Consider the following 25995-nt stretch of genomic DNA (forward strand, 5'->3'; position numbering starts at 1 on the left):
ATCTAAAAAATACAAAACAGTCGCCTCGGAAACACAATGCGGAAATCAGTGGCGAAGTACAGAGTAGATATGATTGACTGGCTAACTTAACAGAAAAGGAAAACTCAAATTGTGCATAAAATGGACTTAAAACTGAAAGCATAATTCGATTTTGTTTCCCATCTTGCTACCTTCTCTACAGAGGGAATTTGTAAAACAGCACAGCATAAGCTTGCACGAAACAAGATTTATCATGCTACGTGAGTGTCATCCTGTTATTATGTTGGCGCTGCACAATCTCTCGACACTTCTGCGTAGATGTGGCCGAGGCGCCGTTCGTAGGAAGCTCTACGAGACTCGGGCCGCGAGATGAGGCAGGTAGATAACTCATCTCGAAGGGAAACTCTTCCCGCTTGCATCTTTGAAGATGCTGAGCCGGCCGCGGCTGTTTGTTCTGCGGAATGAGCTGTCGGCCTCCCTCAAGGCTCGCTTTGAGAGACGAGGAAGCCGAGAGCAAAGCGGGGGACCGGCAGAATGAGAAAGGCGGGACTGTCCAAGATCTGACAAGCTCAGGTTCGCGATAAGATTCACAACTGGAGGATGGCACTCCGCGTCTGTTCTTTTTGGAAGAAAAGGCCGGGGGGTGAACGTGCTTTCGCACTATTTTCGCTGCAGTCATGGTTGCAGATGTTGCAGGATGGGCTTCGTGCTGTTTCTTTGCTGTCGTGCCGTGTAACTTTTCCTTGGCACAGTTTTGCCATATGAAGGGAAATTTACTTTGGGGGAAATGTGTGCTGAATTTTAAGCGAAAAGAGAAATTCGATTAATAGTACACCAATTTTCAAGGAAAATTGAAGATATCGGTCTCAATATTAGTACTACGGATTGATCCAGTTTTCTTAATTAACGGACCTCTGTGGCGGAGTGGTTAGCACAGCGTGCTTAAACGCCAGGGGTTACATTGTTCCTGATGGTGTAGAACAGTATTTTTCAACCGGCAGGCCGAAGTTGATATGTGCAGTGGATATATGTGCAGTTCTCGAAATTGAAATTATGTGGGGGATGTTTCCTGGGCCTGGGAAGGTATCCCTATGCTTTAACATTTTTAACATGGGAACCATGAGTCTGCAGCGGTAAACTTTGCGTAGTTTTTCCTAACTGGAGTATACCTTTCCACTTCGAGCACTGTCTGTATGGATGCCTCTAAGCTCTAACTATATAATATGTAGAATAACCGTAGATATGGGGAGGAAGCGAGTGGGCTAAGCAAAGCAGTGCGTGCTGCTGGGAACGGCTAGTAGCTGCAGTCGCGTTGACCCCTCCGTTCAATTCCTTTTCCTCTCAAGTGTTCCTTGGTCGAGTCCTGTCGGCTCACTATTTACACAAAGGACTTATTTTCCTTCGCTTGCTCCACAAACTCGTGGAACAAAGTATATGTGACTTAAATTAGGGGTATGATAACTTTTCGAACACCATGTGTAGTGCTAGTCCTCAATGGAATTAGGAGATCGCCAAACTTCCCTAGAGATAGAGCCACTTGTTACACTTCAAATTACATGACAAACGAGCAAGTTGAACTGAATATTTTGTAACTATTTCTTGTTTATTGTACACTGTTTCCGTCATATTTAATTTTACTCGTAGATAAATTTACTTGTTGCTTGGATATCGACAAATGTCTTAAGGTCGATCATTGTCTCGAAAGCAGATATATCAATCTAGTTAATTTATACTATCTTGAGCAACATTTGGCAGCTCTAGAGAGTCCTTCCCGAAGGTGTGTGTACAGTCCGGCCAAGGAAGACGAAACTACCTGGAAAGGACGATTCCAAACTCAAGAGGGGAAGCAGGGAGAAGCACTCGCTAAACTACCCTGTGATATTTCGCTTGTTGTGTTTATTACCGCTTTCTGTGTTGTGTTTATGATTTGTGATGGCTCTTACAATTCGCAAGAAACCGTTTCGAAGTAGAATAACGGAAATTTGGAAGTTTTGACCTCTGTTGTACATTTTACAAAGCACCCTAGTTACACTTGAAAATGTTCCAAACCATTCAGTTACTACATTTATATTTATAATACCACATACAATAATACTATTTTTAGTGAATACTATCGTGATGAGTGTTGTGTATATTTGTACTAATTATAATACTTACTAAGGAGATCAATGTAATTGAATGATCTAAAATAAAGCTACTAATGTGACGTGATGGATACTTTCCTGATAGCTATGTTCTGTTTGCTGATATAGTACGAAATGGATGGCTTTAATTTCGTTCTGAATCCTTACACAATTCGTAAAGATCTCTATGTATTTTGGCGGCGATGTTACTACGTTAAAACTTCATTGTTGTTTCCACAGCAGACAATTTTCAAGGAACCCGCTTCCTGCCCAATTGCCGTCACCCCTATTTAGCCACCGAACACGTCCGGTAGGCGCATGCGCACTTCCGTCCATGGTCTCAGCTAAGGCAGCCAGACAGTACGTAGTTTCGATTATTTGTACCAAACCATGTGTTATTTTTACATAAGACAGAATGATTGTAGAATACTGAAGGTTTATTGTTATGATTGCTTCTTCAAATACTGACTACACGGTTACCGTAAAAATTAACAATACTCTACCGTTTAAATTTAACAGCGTGTCTGTTAATTTACGAAAACGGAACGCAACCTTTTTTTATTTAAATTTAACTATTTTATCATGCATAAAGATATTGAAGATAATGATTATAAATTACAGTTGCGTGCATCGTAAGATAATACTGGGTGTCCCACTTAAAAGTGGTACGCCTAACATTCATTCTGGCGTTCACAAATAAATGGGTGGAATCAGATTAATGTAGTTGCCTACACTGAAATATCGCATTACTTGAAGTCACACGTAATTGTTGAATATTGTTGAGTTGCGTTCGACAGTTTAAAAATGATTGTTTGCGGAGATTGTTGTGCAAAAGTTTGCGGAGAAATGGTGCAGTTTGCAATTGAACACCGGATAGATATTGTTGAATTTTACATAAAGACAGGGTCCATTAAAGAGACTAAAGAAATGTTTGTGGCGAAATACGTCGGTATGAAGCCTCCCAGAACCAATGCAATTCAAAAGATGTATAACAAATGGAGGACTACAGGATCCGTTAGGAATGTTTTGAAGAAGAAGCGTCCCACCGTGAAGACCCCGGTGGTAATGGACAGAATTCGCAGTAACATATTGAGAAGCCCCAAGAAATCGATACGAAGATTATCTCAACAAGTTGGTGTATCCCGCACAACATGCCATCGTGTACTAAAAGAGCTCCATTTCCGACCATTTCGTGTGACCGTAGTGCATGAATTGAAAGAACCAGACAAAGCTAAACGAGTTACTTATTGCAACTGGATGTTATATTCGATTCCTGATGGTTACTTGGATCCTATGCTCTTCTTCATGACAGATGAAGCTTGGTTTCATCTTTCTGGTTACATCAACTCACAGAATTGTAGATTTTGGTCACAGGATAACCCACACGTCGTGCATGAGGAACCTCTTCACCCAGAGAAGATAGGCGTTTGGTGTGCAGTGTCGGGAACACGCATTATCGGACCAATTTTCTTTGAAGAGACTATCAACAGCGAAAGATATCTGCAGATATTTGAGTCGTTCTATGCACAGTTAACAGAAAATGAAAAAAGACACGGCGTCTTTCAACAAGATGGTGCCACTGCCCACACCTCCAACCAGAGTATGACCCGTATAAGTGAAGTGTTTCCCGAAAACAGGCTTGTCATCAAAAAAGCTTTGGCCTCCGCGATCGCCGGACTTAACATCTTGTGATTTTTATTTATGGGGAGATCTGAAAGGAAAAGTGTACGCTAATAACCCTCATACGATAGACCAACTGAAAGAGAACATCACAAACGAGATAAATAACATCTCCCCTGAAGAATTACGACGTGTTTCTCAGAACATTGTACTGCGAGCGCAGCGATGCCTGGATGCTGGTGGATGGCACTTTCAGCATTTGTTATAAACCAGACAGTTTTACAGTTTTACACAGTAAGTGTACCTAACCTAACATAAGATGTGAAAATGTAATTATATGATGATGTCTTGAAACTCTGCAGTATTTACATATGAAAAAACAATTCAACTAGTATGAAAAGCAGTCAGTGAGTCGTACCACTTTTAAGTGGGACACCCGATATTTGGCGGTAGTTTGATTGGCAGCGGATATTGGCAGTCTCCATTCAACTTTTTACAGTGTTGGTCCGCTGCCTATGGTTGAGATGCAATAAGTAGTATAGGAAAGTTATTGAATTTTTTGGCCATCTGAGGATCTTATTGCAATAGAAATGAAACCAACTGTAAAGAATGCAAGTAATCCGAATTTAAAGAGTCTATCACCTCTGACCTGTAGGCTCGCCGCCATCTTGAAAAAATGGCGCCAAAAATGTACCTTGAAAAATTATAAAAATTTTCTCAAACTGTGCATTGTACACAAAAAGTCAAGATAACCGAAAGGAAAGAGCAGAAAATGTTGTAAATTATGATTTTTGTTTGATAGATCTACCATAAATCTTAATCGAAATATTTTCTTTACTTTTTAGAATTAGCGTAAAAGTTGTTTTCCGACACAAATAACAGCAAATATGTAGCAAACTATGGAATTTACGTCCTAAAGTCACTGGATCAAATTATTAGATCATGATTTTCTCTAGAGAATGTTTTTTTGTTTCGTGTCAGGGGTTGAGGAGATATGTAGTTAAAAATAGAGTCGTGTGTTTCCCCATATCTGACGTGTTGCATTTTTTGCAATATTGGTGAGAACGTAATATATTTTTTCTGCAGTGTTTCGTTCAATTGAATTTGTTACATGTTGCTTTTGTTTAAATTGTAAAGTGTAAGGTGTATGAAAAGAACAACGCTGAAGAGTATTCTCCTGAAGATCGCTGCCAGCAGCTGCAGCGTGTAGACAACCATTCACGAGCCACTGAAAACATCTCCTTGAGCTGGAGGTAACTTGCGATCAACGGTTTGGCAACCACAGCTTTGCATCCATGCAGGACGTACAGTCACGCACAATAAAAATTACACAACTACGTACAGAAAACTAAATGCACCAGAAACGCATAGATTGATGCACTAAAATGTGTGTTATGGCCTCTGGGAAGAACCAGGTTTACAGTTCTATGCATTTTTGTACATCGTAAAGGTATCACAAAAGTGCATCATATAATACAAGTCAGTATTTCTTTGTCGAGATGCACTCGACTGAAGTCAGTGACGGCTTGTACCCACACATTATTAGCATTTTATCCATCATCTGGTGGATAGAGTAGAAAACGTCCCCGAGGATAACTAACTAACTAACTAACTCTCTAGCCTTCTTAAACCCGAAGGTTCATGGCTGCAGCAACACAGGCCTTCCATCTGTCCCTATCTTGAGCAAGATCTATATACTCTTTTCCATCCCTACCGATTTCCTTTAGGTCCATCTCAACGTTGTCCCTCCATCTTCGTCTTGGCCTTCCTACAGGTCTCTTACCATCTGGTTTCCCAACAAGAATCCTGTAAACTCCTCTTTCCTCTCCCATTCGTGCCACATGGCCTGCCCACCTAAGTCTTCTTGATTTAATTATTCTAATAATATCTGGACATGAATACAAATTATGTAGTTCTAAATTATGTAACCTTCTCCACTCACCTGTCTCCTCATCCCTTTTAGGTCCAAATATTTTCCTAAGAATCTTATTTTCAAATACTCTCAATTTATGTTCCTCTTTTAATGTAAGGGACCAAGTTTCACACCCGTATAATACTACAGGCAAAATTACTGTTTTGTATATTTTAACTTTTAGTTTCTTAGATATTAAACGAGAAGACAAAAGTTTATGAAGAGAGAAGTAACATGCATTTCCTGAATTAAGCCTACTTTTTATTTCCTCTTTAATATAATTTTCATTTGTTAATATTACTCCTAAGTATTTGAATTTGGAAACTGGTTCAAACGAGTTGTTATCAATAATTAGATTTTGATTATTACCTAACACTTGGTTTCGCCCTGTAAGCATATATTTAGTTTTCTCTTTGTTAACTTCCAAACCTATCTCTTTAGCAGTTTTGAAAAATATTTTAGCATTATTCTTAATTGTATTCACATCATCCCCCAGTAAGTCTACATCATCTGCATATGCTAACAACTGAGTCACACCATTTAATTTTAGTCCTTCTTTAGTTTATTTTACCTTCCGAACAGCATATTCTAAGGCAAAATTAAAGAGCAATGGAGATAATGCATCTCCTTGTTTTAACCCATCATGAATTATAAATTTGTCAGACATATTATTACCCACACGAATTTTACTTTCTGTTTCACTGGTGCATATTTTTATCATACTAACAAGCTTCTTAGGTATTCCAAACTCTACTAATATATTATATAATTTATCTCTTTTGGCCGAATCATATGCTTTTTTGAAATCAATGAATAGCTGATGGACATTTTGATTATATTCCCACTTTTTTCAAGTGTCTGTCTGATGTGAAAAATTTGATCTGTAGTTGATCTGTTACGTTTAAATCCACATTGATAATCACCTATAATTTCATTAGCATATGGGGTTAGTCTTGTTAAAAGAATGTTAGACAATATTTTGTATGTTGTTGAGAGTAGAGAAATTCCACGGTAATTATTGCAGTTCATTTTATCACCTTTTTTAAACACAGGAACAATTATGGATTCTTTCCACTGTTGAGGGATTTCTTCTTTATTCCATATTAAACAAATTAATTTATGAATTTGACATATTAATGAATTTCCACCATATTTAATTAACTCAGCTGGTATTAAATCAATGCCAGGTGCTTTGTTATTCTTAAGCCTTTTAATAGCATCTTTAACTTCAGTCAAGTTAGGTTCTGGAACTAAAGGTTCTGCTGTGTGTACTTCATTCACTTCTGATTTATCTCCTACATGGACATTTAAAAGGTCATTAAAGTAGTTCTTCCATCTATTTAGAATATCGCTTGGGTCAGCTAGAAAATCACCGTCTTTATCTTTTATCAAGTTTACTTTAGGTTGCCACCCCTTTCTAAATTCATTTACACCTTTATATAAATCTCTGATATTTTTATTTTTGCTGTTTGTTTCAATTTCGTTAATTTTGCTTTTCAAGTAATCTCTTTTTTTACTTCTAAACGTGCGGTTAACTTCTCGCTTTATTGTATTATAATTGCTTAGATTTGTATCATCCGAGTTATTTAACCACCTAAGTCTAGCCTGATTTCTTATTTCTATTAGATTATGACATTCATTATCAAACCATGGCTTACTTTTTCTCGGTTTATGGTATCCTATACTTTCTTTAGCTGCTGATTCTATTGCATTACGTATGTGCTCCCAATTCTTATTTACGTCTGTTTCATTTATATTTTCATCATCATTTAAATCCTGCAAAACATCAAATCTATTTGACAGTTTAATTTGGTAATCTTTCTTAATTCTTTCATCAGCAAACTTTCCTGTATCAAATTTTATAACTTTTAGATTTTGTTGCTTATGATTTATCACTGAGAGTCTTTCTCTTAATTTAGCAATTACTAAATAATGGTCACTGGCACAGTCAGCACCTCTATGTGTACGAACGTCAATTATACTAGTATGCCTTCTCTTATCAATGAGAATATGGTCTATCTGATTATGAGTTTTACCATCTGGAGAAGACCAGGTATATTTATGGATATCTTTATGTTTAAAAGTGGTACTTTTCACAATTAAATTCTTTGAGGTTGCAAAAGTAATCAATCTTATACCATTATCATTACTTAATTCATGAAGACTTTCTTTACCAATCGTGGGTTTAAATGTCTCTTCTTTGCCAATCTGTGCATTACAGTCACCTAACAGAATTTTCATATCATACTGAGAAAATTTATCAAAGACCTGTTCTAACTCTGTATAAAAATCATCTTTAGTATTATCATCTTTATCTTCCGTTGGTGCATGTATGTTTATTAAAATAATTTTACACCACCTACCCTGTAAAACTGCATATGATATCCTATCATTAATAAATTCTATTGTTTTAAGAGCCGAGATAATTCTATTATTTATGAAAAAGCCTGTTCCAAAATTATGATTTTCAGTACCACCATAGAAAAAAGTATAATTTTTAGTTTTACAATTCCCTTCTCCTGGCCACCTAACTTCCTGGACAGCTACTACATCTAATTTATACTTCACTATCTCATTAACTGTACACTGAAATGCCCCAGGCCGGTAAAGGCTCAGAACATTCCAGGTGCCTAATTTAATATCCTTATTCCTAACGTAGATCTTATCCTTAGTCCAGGGACCTCCCAAAGTAGTCCCCACCCGGAGATCCGAACGGGGGACTATTTTACCTCCGGAATATTTTACCTTGGGAACATCCATGGCCTTATATTTCTGTTTCTTGACATGTCTTTTTACAGTGCAGAGTTGTTAGCTCTACGCCTAACCCCCGATATGAATGGAGGAACTACTACACAAGACAAACACAAACATATTAGACAGCACAATTACTACACAAGACGAACACAAACACATTAGACAGCATAACTACTACACAAGACACACACAAACACATCACAACTACTACACAAGACACACACAAACACATCACAACTACTACACAAGACACACACAAACACATCACAACTATAACACAATATAAACACACACACCACAACTACTACACAATATAAAAAAACAAACAAACAAACAAACAAACACACACACACACACACACACACACACACACACACACACACACACACACTCACTCACTCACTCTCTAACACACACACACATACACACACTCGTGGAAGTGATCGATTTGCAATACCGGGACGGCGCCACTCGTGGAAATGAGCAATTTGCAATGTCGAAACGGCGACAAGATGCCACTCGTGGAACTGAAATTTGGCGCTAGTTTGGGGAGGGCTAGTTCGCAAATTTTTTTTGGCAAGTTAACATACAGGGTTAGCATGAGAATGAACAATAACCAATGTCTTTACATTTTCACATTATTTTTCTAAAAATTCTACACAATAAGTCATGTATTTGTGCCCGTAATATGGCGAACTCTTTTGCTGAGAAGAAGAAACCGCGAATCGGCCACCCTGATACAGACCCTCAGTTGAACCCCCACAGGACAGCTCTTGCCATTGTGAAAGCTTTGTGCGGGAGCAGAAGCTCGAGGAGGGTATTGCCAAAGTGTATGGGGAAGGAGTTCATTTATTCTTCAAGCCTTCTCCTGGACTAGGATAACACTATTTTCGAATGATTTTGTTTTTTTTTTGCATCATTTTCAGGAATTGCAACAGCACTATTTCTGTCTTTCTCACGTCCCCGAGGATATAATAACAAAATATATTATTATTATTATTTTCAAACACGTTTATTTTTGTGAATTTATAATAGTTATTACTTCATAATTATAAGCACAAGCATGATAATAATTGAAGGGTTCGGGTGTAAAACATGGTGACATTTTGGTCATTTTGGAGTTAGAATGTGCATCGTGTAGTCCATCGTAAATGGAGTCGAATCGTACTCGGTGTTTCGTTTCGTCAACAGATGACAGAGCTAAACGTGTTGAAAGTTATGTTGTCTACCAGTTGTTTCGTGTAAAGTACGGTAAGTAGCAAAGATGGCGGCGAAACGGCTGTTAATGAATTGCAACGTGTCTCAGAAAGTTCGCGAGTATTGAGGCAACAGCAAAGATGAGAACGAGTTAGAAGGAGTATATGATTCCCATAATGACCCGGAATATGTACCACCGACTAAGAATGAGGAGAATGAAGAGGTTGCCAATTAAAAATGCGACAAAATCTGTGCATGGCCACGTACATTCTATTTCATGTAAAACGTGGTATCTACAGTAGATACCATTGTTTACGTGCAGCATTGCTCATAATAGCAGTTTCGAATTAAATTTTACTCTCGTACCTGGATGTGAACTGCGATCTAGTAGAGAAGCACATACTTTTCTTCTACTAGATAAAAATAACTGTAGTCACATAGAAATTCATTTGATTTTTAATTGGGTATGCGCATTTAAGTCTACTTTAAGATACCATGCCTTACAAGCAACGTCAAAAATATATTACACTTAAGGAATATGTAATTTGATCTGAATCATATCAATTATTTGGAACAGTTTAGTTTTTTTTTAAATATTTCTTTCATAAATCTGTAATGCTCATTTTAAAAGTTGGACCTAATAACGTATTTGTAATTTAATTAACTTTCGAATTTATGATACGTGTGACTTTGATGAAAGCAAATTATTTTATTGTTGATATTGCAAATATGTCTTCTTTTTGGTTCGAAATTATAACTATTTTAATCAATAAGAGCTAAATATCAGTGAAAACTAATAAAAACTTAAGCCCTGTGTACATTTGAAATAATTATTTTCAAACATGTCAAGTTAAAGAAAAATTCAACAAAGTTACAAGGTCATCATTGTGTCTACATTTATTTGCTTTATTTTGCTTCGCGTCTTGTGTCACTTTTAGCTTATTTGCGAAGATGGAGATGAGTGATGATATGATGAAAGTGATGAATAAGCACTCAAAAACATCCATGCCCAGGCCGGGATTCGAACCAGGGACCCCTCGCGTCGTAGCACGATTTCCTAACCAATCCGCCACGGGGGCCGGTAATTGTTATCTTGAAGATAGAGATTTAAACTAGTGATGGCCTTTTCGAAAAAATTGTTTTTCGATTTTTGAAAATTAAATTTTTCGGTTTTTCGGAGAAAAAATCTTTTTTAGTTTATCGAATTTTTTTTTCGTTTTTCGCTTTCTTGTTTTTCGAATAAAAATTCGTTTTTCGAAAAAAAAAATCGTCTTTCGAAGGAAAAGTTTCTTTTTTTTAAAAAAATAATTGTTTTTCGTTTCTCGAAAAAAAATATCGTTTTTCGAAACAAATTACATAGACCCATCGCGCTACTACAATGCCAGGGATTCCGAGTTCAAATCTTGGCCTGGGCATGGATGTTTGTGAGTGTCCATTCATAGCCTCTGTGTGTGTGAAGTAGATATGTGAAGCTGAAAAACCGCTCATATATAAACATTTTTGATCTCCATATAGATATAAGGAAGTTATTTTTAATCACAAGCATTCAGAACTTATTTTTTTGAATACTAACGTAATAAAACTATGAAATCTACTTTTCTAATGGTGTTCATTTCAGTCATAGCCATAGGAAAGCAAAAACTTCTTTCAACAAGTAGCTCAGGTTATTGTTTATTGAATAAAATTATTATTATTAAAGGCTTTCATTTTTGTGTTACAAATTGTTATGGTTGCTATAAAAAGTCTAATGTCAAAATATTATTATTGAACTGACATCACAAGTTAGCTTGAATAAAGCTGTATCTGATCACTCGTTTTGATAATATCGTTGAATGTAAAGCATGGCAACTACAACAATTCCTTGAACAACCCTCAAACAAATCGCTTGTAGCACCACCGAAAAGAATAATTCGGATAAAATATCATGTTTGTATGATAGTAAACATACACGTTTTATTTGCTGTAAATAATTTAGAAATTTATTTTAATTTGTAAATCAGTTTTTTTGTGAAACATCAACTTTCAATAACTCGAAACCTGCATTTTGTCACTTACCATGGTTTACACCCGAGCCCGTTCAATTATTTTACTATTAAATTTGACCAATTGATTGACCCCCCCTACACCACCACCGCAAAAATTTCTGACTGCACCCATGCTTAACATAGTTTAAAATTGAACCCAGGATTATCATAGGCGTATACCCAAGAGCTGCTGTTAATCTTGTTTCTTTTTTCTTTCAGACGAATACAGGCTCAACACGATCAGCTGGACAAGGAATATCGCCAACATGCCATAGGAGTTCTTCGCTGCTCGAACACCAGGGGATTAGGGAAGGTAAGCGACCTTTTCCTTGTGACAGTAATACTTCCCGTAGAAGCTTGGGGTAACGATCAAGGGAAGTGTAAACGAAGTTCCAGCTTTTCTCTATTACAAAATATGAGGGGATGATTGCATCCAGTGGCGTGCCTAGAAAGTTCGCGTAGGGGGTAATGTTATACAGGGTGTCTACACCGAAATGTCCTATTTTTTGAGGCAGTTTAAAAATAGTAAATCTTTCTCGTTTCGGGTCTGACTTGTCCGTTGGGTGCAGAAGGACTTAAAGTTGCTGCCTAAATTTTGTCAACGTGTGGCGTGCATTGGTGTTGGTGTAGTTGTCCATAGAAACCAAAATTGCGTCAGTGCAGGAGAAGGCACAAACTGTGCTTTGGTACGCGGAATTTAAATCCATTGTGATGGTGCAAAGGCAATTTCGTTGTGTTTACAAGAAAGCAGCACCAGATGCCAAGAGGATAAAATCATGGCACAGACAGTTTCTGGACACTGGCAGCATTCTGAAGCGGCATGGAGGGGGTCGGCGTGTCCCCGAAGAAAAAGTTGAGAATGTCCGCCAAACGTTCCAGTGAAGTCCACGCAAATCAATACGTCAGGCTTCACGGGAAATTCACGTGTAACTGCTGATAAGGTCCTCAGAAAGCGGTTGCATCTGTATGCATACAAGGTGCAGATTCTGCAGGCAATCAAGCCTGATGACAAGCAACGACGATATGACTTTGCATGTGACATGCTTAACCCAATCGACCGGAATCCTGCCTTCTTGTAAAGTGTAATGTTTTCTGATGAGGCCACATTCCATGTCTCTGGTACTGTGAATAAGCATGACGTTAGAACTTGGGGGTTAGAGAATCCACACAGTATCAGGGAAAAGGTGCGAGATAGCCCGAAAGTGGACGTTTGGTGTGGCCCCATGTGCGACAAGATCATTGGACCGTTCTTCTTTGCTGAGGAGACTGTCACAGGAACGACGTACCTAGACATGCTGGAGTTGTTTTGTTTTCCCCAGGATGAAGACCTGCAACCAAACCTTTGGTTTCAGCAAGATGGTGCTCCACCTCACTGGTCGCTGGATGTTCGGAAAACTCTGAATGAAACATTTCCAGGATGCTGGATTGGACGAGATGAACCCGTGCATTGGCCTCCACGTTCTCCGGACATCACGCCATTAGATTTTTTTTCTCTGGGGCTAAGTGAAGGACAGGGTGTTCGCCACTGCAGTGCGGGACCTTGAAGATCTCCGCACTCGGATTGGGGAAGTGATTGGTACCATCCCTCCGGACATGTTGCAGCGGACCTGGATGGAAGCTGAATATACACTAGACATTCTTCTTGTCCCCGCAGGGGCTCACGTGGAAGTGTTTTGATTTGTTGTTGTAATTTTTTTTTTAAAACTTAACTTGACATACAACTTATTTTTGTGAAAAAATTAATTAATTAAATTTAATTTTGTATATGGAGCAAATTGAAAATAGGGCATTTCGGTGTAGACACCCTGTATTTCACCATCTTTCGTATCCGAGCCAGTGCTGGAAATTAGCGATGGCAGAATGAGACTAGAAGTTCTGGTTTTGCGCCTGATGATTTCATATCGCCACTTTCGGCGACTAGACGAAGGCCGCGTTCGGCGGATAGCGGTTTCCGAAGCGATTCACTAATGCGTTACTCGAAATTTGTTTATTTGGCCAGAAAGGTACCTCGTTGGTCCAATCGGCAGGGCGTCTGACTGTCATTCGGGAGATCCATGTTCGATTCCCAGGGTTGAGTGATTGCAGGTGGGGATTTTTCTAGAAATATTGCTCTAGGGTTCACCCAGCCTGTAATAAATGTGAGTTAAAGTCTGCCCGAGCGTGGTGCTGATCGCACCACCTCTTCAAATGGGTGAATGTCTGGTCTGGTTCGGGGCACACCAGAACCACCAGATGCCAACGTGGCCCTCCTGACCTAACCAGATATGCATTATTAGACCTAAGCAGAACTGTAGGTTAGGAATTGCTAGATTAGGAGGGCCAGGTTTAGAAATCTTAGCATTTTGTGTTAACGTTCCCATGAATGTCTGGAACCTTACTTCCAACCGCATTCCAAAATGCCTTCACGCACGTTGCAGTCTGCAGGGGCTCTCTGGTTCGAATGTATGCTCTTTGAGAGTGTTCATTCATCAAATTAATCATATCATCACTCATTCTCGATTAGCCAAATGTGGCAGGAAAGCGAAGCTAAATTATAAAAAAACTAAATCAAAGTAATATGCAGGGATAGCTTTTAGGTCATCAACACTTTCATAAGTTACCGTAAAGTTTAACAAAAACTGGACGCAACCGTTTTTTTAAATTAAATTTGAATATTTTGTCATCGTAAAGATAGATAATGCTTACAAATTGCAATTGAGTTCAGCATAAATATATAATTATTTTTACAAAGCGAATAATCAAAATTACATCATTTAGGTTAGTTACGTAATGGCCGTTCATACTTCAAAAATGGTCATGGCAATATCTTACGGTAATTGCACTGCAGCGGAAATTAACGTTTTAAGACCGTCATTTATCCAGTCATTTTTTTTACAGTGTCCTCCCTATCCCTAGATGATTACGTGAAACATCCACGCCTCAGAATGACAAATTTCAATCTGCGATTTTTCCAAAACCTCTTGAATTCATCACAGTAATTTTGGTTCTGTATAATATGATCAGCCTCTACCAAGTAACCGAGCGTCGGTTGTGTGTTCCAGTATGCGTTATTAACAATGGCAATTTTCCATAAATGATATTTATTGCATGATGTCCTGCGCCCGTAATCAGCTTATTGCATTTGTCGTTCCATTCGCATAATTAAGCCATGTATTATGTGGTTTACACTCAACATATGGATGTGATTCATCAGGCAAGATCTGTTGATAGCAATCAAGCACAGAGATTTCTTTCATAAATTTCAGCAGAAAATTTGTAGTCGATTACTGATGCGTACCATCTCAAATCAGATAGGTGAGAGGTGCCTGACCATCACAGATTTCACTGCAGAATAATATATGTGATTGGGTGTACAGACATTAAATGCTGATTTTTTTTCCTGCAGTATGAGACAACTAAGTTACAGGCCTGTAAAGAAGCGAGGAGTGCGTATTTTGGAAACAATATGAAAATATGCTTCTCTTCAAAGTTATTTCACGAAGGAATAAAGTATTTTTTATATTGATTAGAGCCAGAACACTATTTCATCGGAATAACAAAAAATCAATTTTAGGAGCGATTTGAGAAACTGGAAAAATTTATAAAAAATAAGATTTTGTAATTTTTCCGATTTTCTAAAATTTCCTCCCAGATAACGAGAAATTATTTTGCATTGAAAGTACTCTAGGATTGTAGTATGAATTCATTCCTTTCCATAATTAGTGCAATTATTGTATTTAACAATGACTAGGCTACAATAAATAAGATCAAAAACTTAAAAAATGCAATTTTTACTCTTTTTGAAATGGGGATGTGCAAAAAAAACTTAATTTCTATTTTTTTGTAATATTGGAAATAATTTCCCATCATTTATCATAAGAACTGTGGAATCAAAGTGGTCAATATGTTTGTTGTTTTTAATAAGGATTTTTTTTAAAATAGGTTCATTCTGATAGTGAAATATAGAGACTGTAAGAAGCAACAAATTTTCCATGTAGAATTTTTTTAATTATCCTACATTATCAAATACACTAATCACCAAGACCTTCTTCTGCGATTGGCGTTTCAACCCTTTATGAGTGTTAGCCTTATCAAAAAGGTCATTCCACGTTTTCTTCTTGTGTATAAATTCCTTCTAGTTTGTTACACCTAGTTTCCTCAAGTTGTCCATCCATCATAATTTTGGTCTTCCTCTTGCTCTTTTTCCTATTTTTTGGCTTCCAGTTCATCATTCTCTTTGGTAACAGTGTGGAGGGCCTTCTCTGTACATTCATGGAAAAAAATACTTCCACATAGAGCAGTAGTCTTATGTAGGAAGCATTTCTTTCAACGACTGCACATATCCCAGCTATTTAAATCATCCAGGACTGGTAAATACTTTTTTTTTTAGTTATCTCTCCATCCGTATCAATTTTGGGCTCCTGAATTCAATTAAATGCCAGTAGCATAGGTTTCAAATAGAGAACATCATTTATGCTAAACCTGTGTAAGGAGAGGCGGTGCTATTTGCACATAACACATCCTTTTCCTTTTTAACATAGTGCATAATTGTTATTTGTAATGTAATGGACAAAGTATATGTATGGTTGTTATTGTGTTTGTAATATTTTGCCTAATGGTGATGGTATCAAACTGTATGGAGGCACCTTTATTTATCTTGGTATCGTGGAACTGAAAAGTTAGAAAGCAAGGAGTAAGAATTATTGTTGTGAAAACTATGTGTACAGTATTGTGAAGAGTGACGTTTAGCACAAGAATAGTGTATTATAAGAATAAGTATAATTAGTGGAAAAAGTGTAACGTAGATGTTTTAATTTCTTAACATTCGGACTTGTTTTTATTGAGTATTGGGTAAAAAGAGTTTTCCGTAACCTCAGTGGCATCTCGTGTATGCTCTGGAGTCTCGCGTTAAAATGAATAGAATCCCGGACTCGACTAGCTCGGACCAAATTTTCCTCAAAAGTGAGCGTCATTTTATTTGACGGTGTTATTTGTGTGTGTTTCGAGTAAAATTTAGTCAAAAGTGACTAAAAGGTATTACCTAATCTTCAAGAGAATTTAGTAGTTTCTCGAGTAATGTTTAATCAAAATTGAAGAGAACTACGTGTCAAGATTGAAATAAATTTAGTAGTCTTTTCGAGTAAGTTTTAGTCAATATTGAAGATAAACTACGTGTCAAGATTGAAATAAATTTAGTATTTTTTTTCGATTAAGTTTTAGTCAGAATCATTGAGAAACTACTTCTGGAGATTGAAATGAATTTAGTCATTTTTTTTTCGATTAAGTTTTAGTCAGAACTGAAGAGTAATTACTTCTCCAACTTGAAGTTTTTCGAGTAACCTTAATTTGAGATAATTTATTTGACAGATGGTTGGTTTATTTCAAGATTGAGACAAGAAAGAGGAACATGGAAAAATGTGAAAAGCGGGTAACAGCGTTACCACTACACCATCCTGAGGCCCACTACACTGTCAAGTAGGTGCTTATTATCATTATCGAGAAGCGAAGAAAAGTGGACACGAGGTGATGGATCGTAATTTTATGATTCTGGAGATATTTCTGCAGTAACCAGTAATGAAGCTTGGTGCGTTTTGTCTTTCCTCTATCTTGATCTCCAGATATCCCACTTATTGATTAATCTCACATACCGCCGGCGTGCGTGATAATTTAATTCACCGCTTTTCCCTTTCGTTCGAACAGAACCAGCTCCCGAGATGGGGGTTGCGAGTGGAAGTTTGCATGTTGTCAGGCTGTTGCTAGGGGTAACATTGAGCAGGAGTGTGGAGATCTATGAATCACTTTGTACCAAACTTTTCGAAGTCATGATGCCCTTTTTACATGGAATTTCCATGCGTTTCCGACCGAGGCTTGATCATATTTTTTTTTTAGTTCTCATGGGTAGTTGCCGCCCTAGAACATTTAGCTTGGGTAGGATAGTCGCAGTGATGCGTTATTTTTGCACGCGTGTGATGTCGGGTTGCATACGCAGCAGGCGGAAATGCGAGTGATGCTGTGCGGGTCTAGGAGAATTAGGCGCCGACGCCTGTCTTCGATCGTGCGTCGCGAGCGCCGCGTAGCGGATGTTTCTGGAGGCGGACAGGGGGGAGAGCGGATGGAGCATCTGGCCGCGTCATAGAACGTAGTGAGTCTTTTGCGGAGTGGCAACAGTGTGGCTAGTGTGTGTGTGTGTTTGTTGTTGTTTTCGCCTACTCCCCGTCAAGGGATACTTGTGTGTTGTCGCAAGGGCGGTGGCAAGCGTTCAACGTGTGGTTCCACGCTGTCGGTTCGTTGCCCCTCAGAGCGGACGGGTCATCGCGTCACCAGGGCAACCGTGTGACCGGTGACCTTTACGAAAGGCTGGCCGATCCTGCGATGATAGGATCTGGCCTACAAAATCCGGGAACTAGATCTGTAGACTGTGCTGGCCAGAGCGTCGAGAATGCCAAGAGGCCCTTCCACGGTAGCGGTGTGACGTCAACGGGTGATCACCTAGCGTCCAACAGGTGTGCTAGTAATAGTCCTAGAGTTAGCTATCAAGCGGTACAGAGCGTGGACGAGAAGGTACACGCCAAAAGTGTCGAGAGTGCAGGGAACGTTTCCGCCAAAACAACAACCAAAGCCGAAAAAATTGGTTCGTCATCGTCCAAAGGTTCTTCTGGCTCTAGAAGCGAGTACACCCTTCTGGGCGCCGGATCGGACATCGGCGCCAGTCCAGCAAAGAAGGACCACGGCGGCGTCTTTGTGAAATCGGGCTCGAAATTGGAAGGCGGGTCGGGCGGGAAATCGAAGACATCGAAATGCATAAACTCATGCTTCGGGACGAAGTCTGACAGCTGCAAAGGCTCGTCGGTGGGGACGAGCGGAGCGCAGAGATCCAATGTTGTCGTCGTGGTGAGCGAACAGAACAAGTACGTCGGGGGTCCCAGCACTTCGGGGACAAGTGCCGGGACGTCCGTGGTGGACATGGGGACGTGTAGTGCTACCGAAATTCGGCCGAGTGGTGAAACGTGTGGTGGCGGAGCTTGCCGCAAGGTTTTGCCACCTAGGTCGACGGGAGGACAGAAGAAGCCGGCTGGACCACAACAGGTGAGCATCGTAGAGCTTATCGATAAGGTGCGTCAAAGTTGTTGGGCTGTTGGATCCATTGGATCCAAGGGATAGAATCCCTTTCTGAATTGAATGATAAACATTTTAGTTCAGGTACGAGAAATGACTGTTGTTGTTGAATTACTAACATTTCTTCGACTTAAACTCCTAAAATTTAAGAGCTGTATGTGTCCACGCTAATTTCCACCCCAACTGCACTATGCGCAGATTAAGTAGGTGACAATAATAGATGAAGGTTATAATAATTTGTCAGAAGTTAAGTGGTGGTGACATCTGACGGCTAAAACAACAACAACAACAAAATCAGTAAACAGTGGGTAAGGTAAAGTTATCCTCTGCACATTACAACATGCCTTGAGAAACATTGGGATGTGGAAGTAGGACCCATATTCACAATCTGGGCCATTTGTGTGATCAGCACCATGCTCCTTGTGCCTTTGCCCACCAAAGATTGTCCCAAAGTATTCATTAGAGGCTAGGTGGAGCCTAGAGGCGCTCCTTGCGTGGACATTGCTGGAAAAATCCTCACCTGAGATCATACCCCCAGTGAATCGAAGCCGGTTCTCCACGTTGCGGTCAGACGCCCTATCGACTGGAACACGGCGGCTCTAATATACAGAGGATGGCAGAAAATACATCGGCCTCAATAAATAAATAAATAAATAAATAAAAACAGGTTAATCCGCGACAAGTTTCTTCCTTCATTAATCAATAGTTGATTTGAGTGATTTGTCTTATTGAACTTCATTTTTCAGTTAATAATGGTGATAGATGAAATTAGTAAAAGGGCAAACACAAACACACGTAGGCAGGACAAAACACGAGCCACGCAGAGGATTATACTGTCGTCAGATCTCCTTAGTCTGTAAGATGTAGTTCAGGTTGAACTAGGAAGGATCACCCCTTGTTTGTTTGATGTTTTAAGTCCGCTTTATGTATAGAAAGGCCAATCGGGGATGGATCTACTGGATTTTAAAGTGAAATCCGAATCACTGTGCGATACACCTCCACAGAGTATCGAACCTGTGACCCTTTTGATTACAAGGCGACGACGTTTTCAGTACGCTACCTGCCAGTTAATCAATAGTGGTGCTTGATTAACACGTGCTTATATGAAGTTGGTGTATTTTGCTTTATTATATTAAGTACAGTAAAACCTAGTTAATCCGGGCCCCGATAAGCCGGACTTCGCTTGATCCGGACACGCAAAAGAAAAAAAAAACCCAGCAGAATGCAAGGTTTGAAATGTGGCTAGAAGTCAACAAAAGAACTTCCCAAAGAAAAGGCAGTCAACCACTGATAAAATTCTCTTTCCCACAGACTTTGTACTGTACTGTATAGTGTATTTAGGCCTATGCCCTTTAAATACACCATAATAAACGTGTTTTGTTGCTATAAACGGAGTTTTAATGCACTTTCTACTGTTAGGTTATTTCAGTTAATCCGGACTTTTGTTAAACCGGTGAACTTATGACCCCCCCCCCTACAAAACGACAAACAAATTTCCATTCACTGTGGGAATTACAAAAGTAGTTTACATAACTACATAACAGATTGAAAATCAAAGGTCCGTAGTTCGGCTCCAGGTTAATTAAAGTGTGCTTTGGTTGTTTTAATGTGTACTGCGTTGTTGCCCACATACGAGGGAAACAATTGAGACTCGTAGGCTCGAAGCCCTGTACATGCTGTGCATTTATCGGTTTCGTGCAGCGGTGCCCTGTATGTGTTTGTGGACGCACACACGAGGACACTAATGAGGAACGTTGGTCTCTTGGCCTCTTCATCGCTGTTCAGGTCGTTAAAAAGCGTCGTTTATCCCAGCATTTGATGATGCCTGGCGGACATGATTCGGGACTCGCTTTTGTCGCCGTGGCCATTAGCAACTTCTCTGCTTAGCATTTGAACGCGCAGTTTGATGCCGAGAGGAGGGGGGGAAATGTCACAGCACTGCCCATCGGTGGAAGAGCTCTTTGTAGCTTTATTTCGGTGTACGTTTTAAAGTTTCAGATACCATCACCATCCTCATCTTTGCCCTCTATCATTGTTTGGCTTTTTAGATGAGATGAAAGGAGGATGCTGGGTGGTTTTAGTTCAAATCTCTTCAGGTTAGTTGAATGATGATTAAATACTTGAGAGAACGACGTGACCGACCATCATGCCTTGCTCCGGATGTATTCACGGTTAGGGATGATCAGGAAAGTAACGTGATTCTTCGAGACTAACACTTTTGACTCCTGCGCCTGTTACGTGTCGAAATAGAGGACGAATTATGAAGCAACTGGCAACTATGAAGGTCAAAGAGGAACCTAGTTCACATGTCCGCCACTAGTCTCGATACACTTTCTCAAACGTTTTCTTAAATTTATTTCAAAATTTGAGAACCCGGAGACGTTGTAGTGGTTATGCTTTCCCGGAGATAAGCGGGGTCACCGATTTTTACACCATATGAGGATGTCTCCCAGTCATGAAAGTCAAGAAGAAGTAAAGAAATTATACTTCTGGTCAAGAATTTTTGCTATCACAATGACCGATTGATTAATTTAGTTTATTTTACTTCACTTTTCTGCCTCTTTTGGCTAATCGCGAAGATGAGGATGAATGGTGGTAAGATAAAATGGATGAAGGGACGATCACCAATATACAGGAACGACAATACGAGCCCCACATAAGATTATACTGGCTGAGAGTCGTTAGTTTGCCAAATGAAGTCCAGGATACATAAATAATAAACAATTCTAATTCTCTTACAGCTTCAGTTTTCATCTTAACCTGTCTTTTGGTAATGGTTTTTCATTAAATAAATATTTATTTTCTTAAATGCTAAATTCCAACTTTACCTAAGTATGAGTCGAATAAATAAGGGGTTAAGAAAAACGAAAAATATCAAGAAAATCACGAAAAAATCAAGAATTTTGGATTTCTTATTTCGGTAGACACCCTCAATATACCTCATTTCCCAAGTCCATGCTCGAGGTCAGGTGACCATTGTGTCAATACCATAGGAATCACTGTCCCAGTGTTTGTTATTCTTTTAGAAGTGGCCCGGTGGAGGCGGAACCCACTTGAAACTGTAGGCCCATTCCCTATTAGTCTCTGTGCATACGGTGGACTTCAATTCTCAAACTGCTTCGACAGTGCCATAGTTCCCCTGTAATCACAAAACAATATCGTCAGTGGTTCCCGGTCTTGATTTCCCTGCACTCTTAATATTTTTCTCGTAAGGGCGAGGAGTTGTAATCCCATTTTTGTTTCATTTTTGGGACCAAGTCACCTTGGTAATGAAATTCCGATGCTTACACATACTTGTGTCAGTCGATGCCGCAAAACTGTATAAACTTTGATGATTTCGAGTTCTGTGGGTAATTGTTCGCCGTTGTTATTTCTAGGATGTTCGGGATACAACCTAAATCATAAACTGTGATTTTCTGTATCTTTCCTTTTAAGAGACACTGATTCAATTAATTAAAGTATTATGAGTATAATTTCATATCGGGAATTTGTAATGATTCTAAAAAGTGGCGATCCGACACGTGCGTATATGAAGAGTTAAGTGAGGAAATGGAAGGAGGCCGTGGAATTAGAGAGGAAAGGGGAAGAAGACACAATGAACAGGAATGGTGGACTGAAGATAAACAAAGAATGGAAGAAAGTGTTAGAAAGAGTGGAAAGGACAAGAGCTAAGGAAGAGGAATGAAGAAAGAAAGAATAAGGAAAAAGAGCGTGAGATAAGAAGTCCAACCAGGTTCCAGATGAAAGGAAATGTTTATCTAAATCGCCTGTCAGGTGAAACGACAGTTGACAGGAGAAGGCCACCTGCTGGAATACCTGAAAAGGAATGTTCCAGATAAACAACTTTCTAATTAATCTTGTGTCTCGTCGAGGGGAGTAATTTTTGTATATATATACACACACACACGTATATCTTCCTGTTTTGTACAGTCACGGACACTGCCGGCTTGTAATGAATACATTGACTTTCAATGGCATCGTTACAAGCCGGCAGTGTCCGTGACTGTACCTTATTTAATTTGTATTTGGTTGTTTGCCATTAACAGAATATGCTGTAAAATTGCATTTTTTGACAGCCTATATTTATTAATCGAATGGTTATGCCCTTTGGCTTCGACACAAGATGCTTCGGGTTCGATCCCCGATGGAACTCTCACAATTTCGGTTCAGCATCCTAAGGATAATTTCAGCGCTACTTGAAACGAGTGGTAACAGACTTCGGTCTGGAAAATTGGGAAAGAGCTGTGATCGCAATTGATGAAGCTTTAGATGTTTTTTTTTACGCGCTATGAAATATTATTGCCGTGCTTGTGACGTCACCGTACATATCAGTACTGCATATCGTCTGCTAATCATCACTCAACCTCATAGTTAGGGATTATGAGACACTGCATATATATTTCGACGCTATAAAAGAGACTTTTGGGACGAGAACGAGAGAGAGATTTATAAATCTAGACGTAACGGAGAACGATATGAAGACTAACACTTGGACAAGACAAAACTTCCTCACACTTTTATTTCGCTTTTCAGCCACTTTTGGCTAATCGCGAAGATGAGGATGAGCGATTGTAAGTGTTCCTTCATCAATTTCATCATATAAAGAGCACACATGCCCAGGGAGAGATTCGAACCTGTGACTCCTGTGCGAGGCTCTTCCAACTCCTGTCTCGCTAGCATTCACAAACAGTCGACTCTGTGGCTAATGTCGATTATGTTGCCGAAGGTCCCTGGTTTAGGTCCCGCTCTGGGTGTTCTTTCTGAGTGTCTCTTCATCAGCATCATAACTCATCCTAGTCTTCATTGTTAGGCGAGAGTGACAGATGATTGACGTACAATAACGATACACAAACAGGATAGCATCCCCCGCTCATCGTCGCGATTAACCTAATTAGCTGTAACCGCGACTTTAAATAACCAAATAAGAGCAGAGGCTGAGCGTTACCAGAGTCCTTGGCAACTGCCGCCGTGGAGGAGTTTTAAGATGAAAATCGATTTGAGCTATTACCATCTTTTCTTAATATGGCAACTTGAAGTGGGACCCTCGCCTCCTCTTCGTTCTCATTAATGCTCCTGCAGTGGGGGGCGGGGGGAGGGGGTAGGGGGAGAAATTGAATGCCAAGTTATTTGCAGAAATTTTTTATGGCGTCGAAGCGCTCTGGAATTGAAAATGGGGGCCAATTAAATGTGATGATAAAAATGATGAAAGGGGGACGGATGTGACATCTTCTGGGCGAAATGAGAAGCTGCGAAGTGTATGGCGATGATGTTAGAGTTGTAATTGGTCGTTTTTCGCCAAGAGCGAGTTATGGACAACTTATACGACACACTGCGAAACGGCAGTGTGCATGTCGGACTTGGATGTAACGCAGTACATGAGCTGATGCAAGATGATTAACATACGAGGCGCAGTTCCAAAGAAAGGGCCGAATTATTTATAAAAAGTAACTGGCAACAGTAATCGCATCGCGCCTGCGCAGTAACATTATATTTTCGCTATTCAGCTGTTCGTTATCCTGCGAGCTAGAGCATGTTAAAATGGCTACTCAATCCCACCAGTTGAGAAGTACGGTATATGATTCGATCTTTTAACGCCAAAGGTCAGGATGCTTCCGAAATTCACTGAGAATTGTGTGAAGCGTATGATCGGAGTGTAATGAGTGAAGGAAGAGTATGCCAATGGTGTCGTGCGTTCACACTCATCAAAGGCGAAAAAATTCAGGCAAACTCCATCTGCACGAAAAGTCATGTCGGTTGTTTTCTGGGACCAACAAGGTGTGCTTTCGTTGAATTTCAAGGAGCCTGGGGAAACAATCATATCCCAGGCATACTGTGAAACACTATTGAAACTAAGACAAGAACTGTTCTTATCCAATGCAACGCTAGACCACACACTACTGACCTCACCCTCCACAATTCAGAGGTTCGGATGGGAGCTTTTAGATCATCAGCCGTACAGGCAGACTTGCACCTAGTCCTCTTATACCTCAAAAAGTATGGCTTGTGTCTCAACGATTTGAAGATGTTGAAAGAATCAGTGTTGGATGGGCTGAACTCCCAGGCGGCAAACTTCCATGCAGCGGGTATAGAAAGGCTTGTTCCACTTTACCAAAAGTGTCTGGAAATAATGCTGACTATGTTGGAAAAACAAGTGGATACATGCGTGCTTGTAACTATTAATACAGTGTTGCTACACTTATTTTCTTGATTAATATAATCAATCGACCCTTATATTTGAAATGCTCCTCGTACTAATGCAAACACGAAGATTGTAAATATATGCACGAAAGGAATTTTAAGAATTTACTTCATTCATAATCCTCATCGATATTTTAGTAATTAGAACAATTAGTCTCGTGAATGAGGAAGTCTTTTCTCGTTCTTCAATATAAAGTTCGCATTTTGTGTCGAATCCCAAAGTAACAAATACACAAATGTCATATGTATATATGTGCGTGTGTGTTCCGAGTTTTAAGTCCATTCTATGCGCAGATAGGCTAATCGGGACTGGATCTATAGTTTAAAGTGAGATCAACCATCATGTGTCTCCACCTCGTATCGAATCCGGTGTTGCATGATTGCGTTGATTGACACCACGCTGGTTCTTTAGGATACTTTATAAATCTATTTGGTTATGCACTACACTTACGTAACTTATAACAAATGTTGAAATGTACACAACACGGCAATTGTCCGTTGCGTTGCCCCAGCTGTACATGTAATGACACAACTCGCGCCATGGTACTCCTTCACTTCAAACGTTCTCTCTGGCTCGGCACCCACGCGAATAGCTGATACTTGAAAACCACTTACGCCATCTCTTAACAAGAAAATTAATTAAACTTATATGATCAAAATAAAATATTATGACTACATGGAAATGATATATAAAACACATTCATGTACACCCAGTTGGCCTTGACTACAATAGAACTGCCCCATGGGGAAAGCCTTTTTGTATGTGTATATTTATATATGTGTGATATATATAATGTACGTGTACATTCACGCATTAAAACAAACTGCAAACAAGTTTTACGACGTTAACAACACAAGACCCATCTACAGGTAATTGGAGATTTGCCCATTGGTACAGGAATTTAGAATTTGCAGACATTTTCATATAATTTGCATTGTACTTAGCTAAAGTCTGAAACAATACACCTCATATTAAATCTTGATCTCATCCGGATTTTTTTTCTTGCAGACGTCCGTCTTCTCGCTCCTCTGTCGAAGGGGTTGGTCTCGATCTTGACCGGGCCGAGACTTGACCGTTACCACCCTTATTACA

At 39.4% G+C, this 25995-nt stretch overlaps 1 protein-coding gene across 1 annotated transcript in view; it reads left to right on the top strand.

Moving 5' to 3' along the window:
- The window catches only part of LOC145994793 (ras-GEF domain-containing family member 1B), an 802930-nt gene that overhangs the window by 178005 nt on the left and 598930 nt on the right, over positions 1-25995 (top strand). Inside the window, exon 5 of the mRNA XM_083131080.1 lies at positions 11829-11922. Coding sequence (XP_082987206.1) covers positions 11829-11922 — 94 coding nt within the window. The remainder of the gene's footprint in view (positions 1-11828; positions 11923-25995) is intronic.

The sequence above is a fragment of the Lepisma saccharinum genome, chromosome 11 (genome assembly GCF_977018435.1).
Source record: "Lepisma saccharinum chromosome 11, izLepSacc3.1, whole genome shotgun sequence".
In the NCBI taxonomy this organism is placed as follows: Eukaryota; Metazoa; Arthropoda; class Insecta; order Zygentoma; family Lepismatidae; genus Lepisma; species Lepisma saccharinum.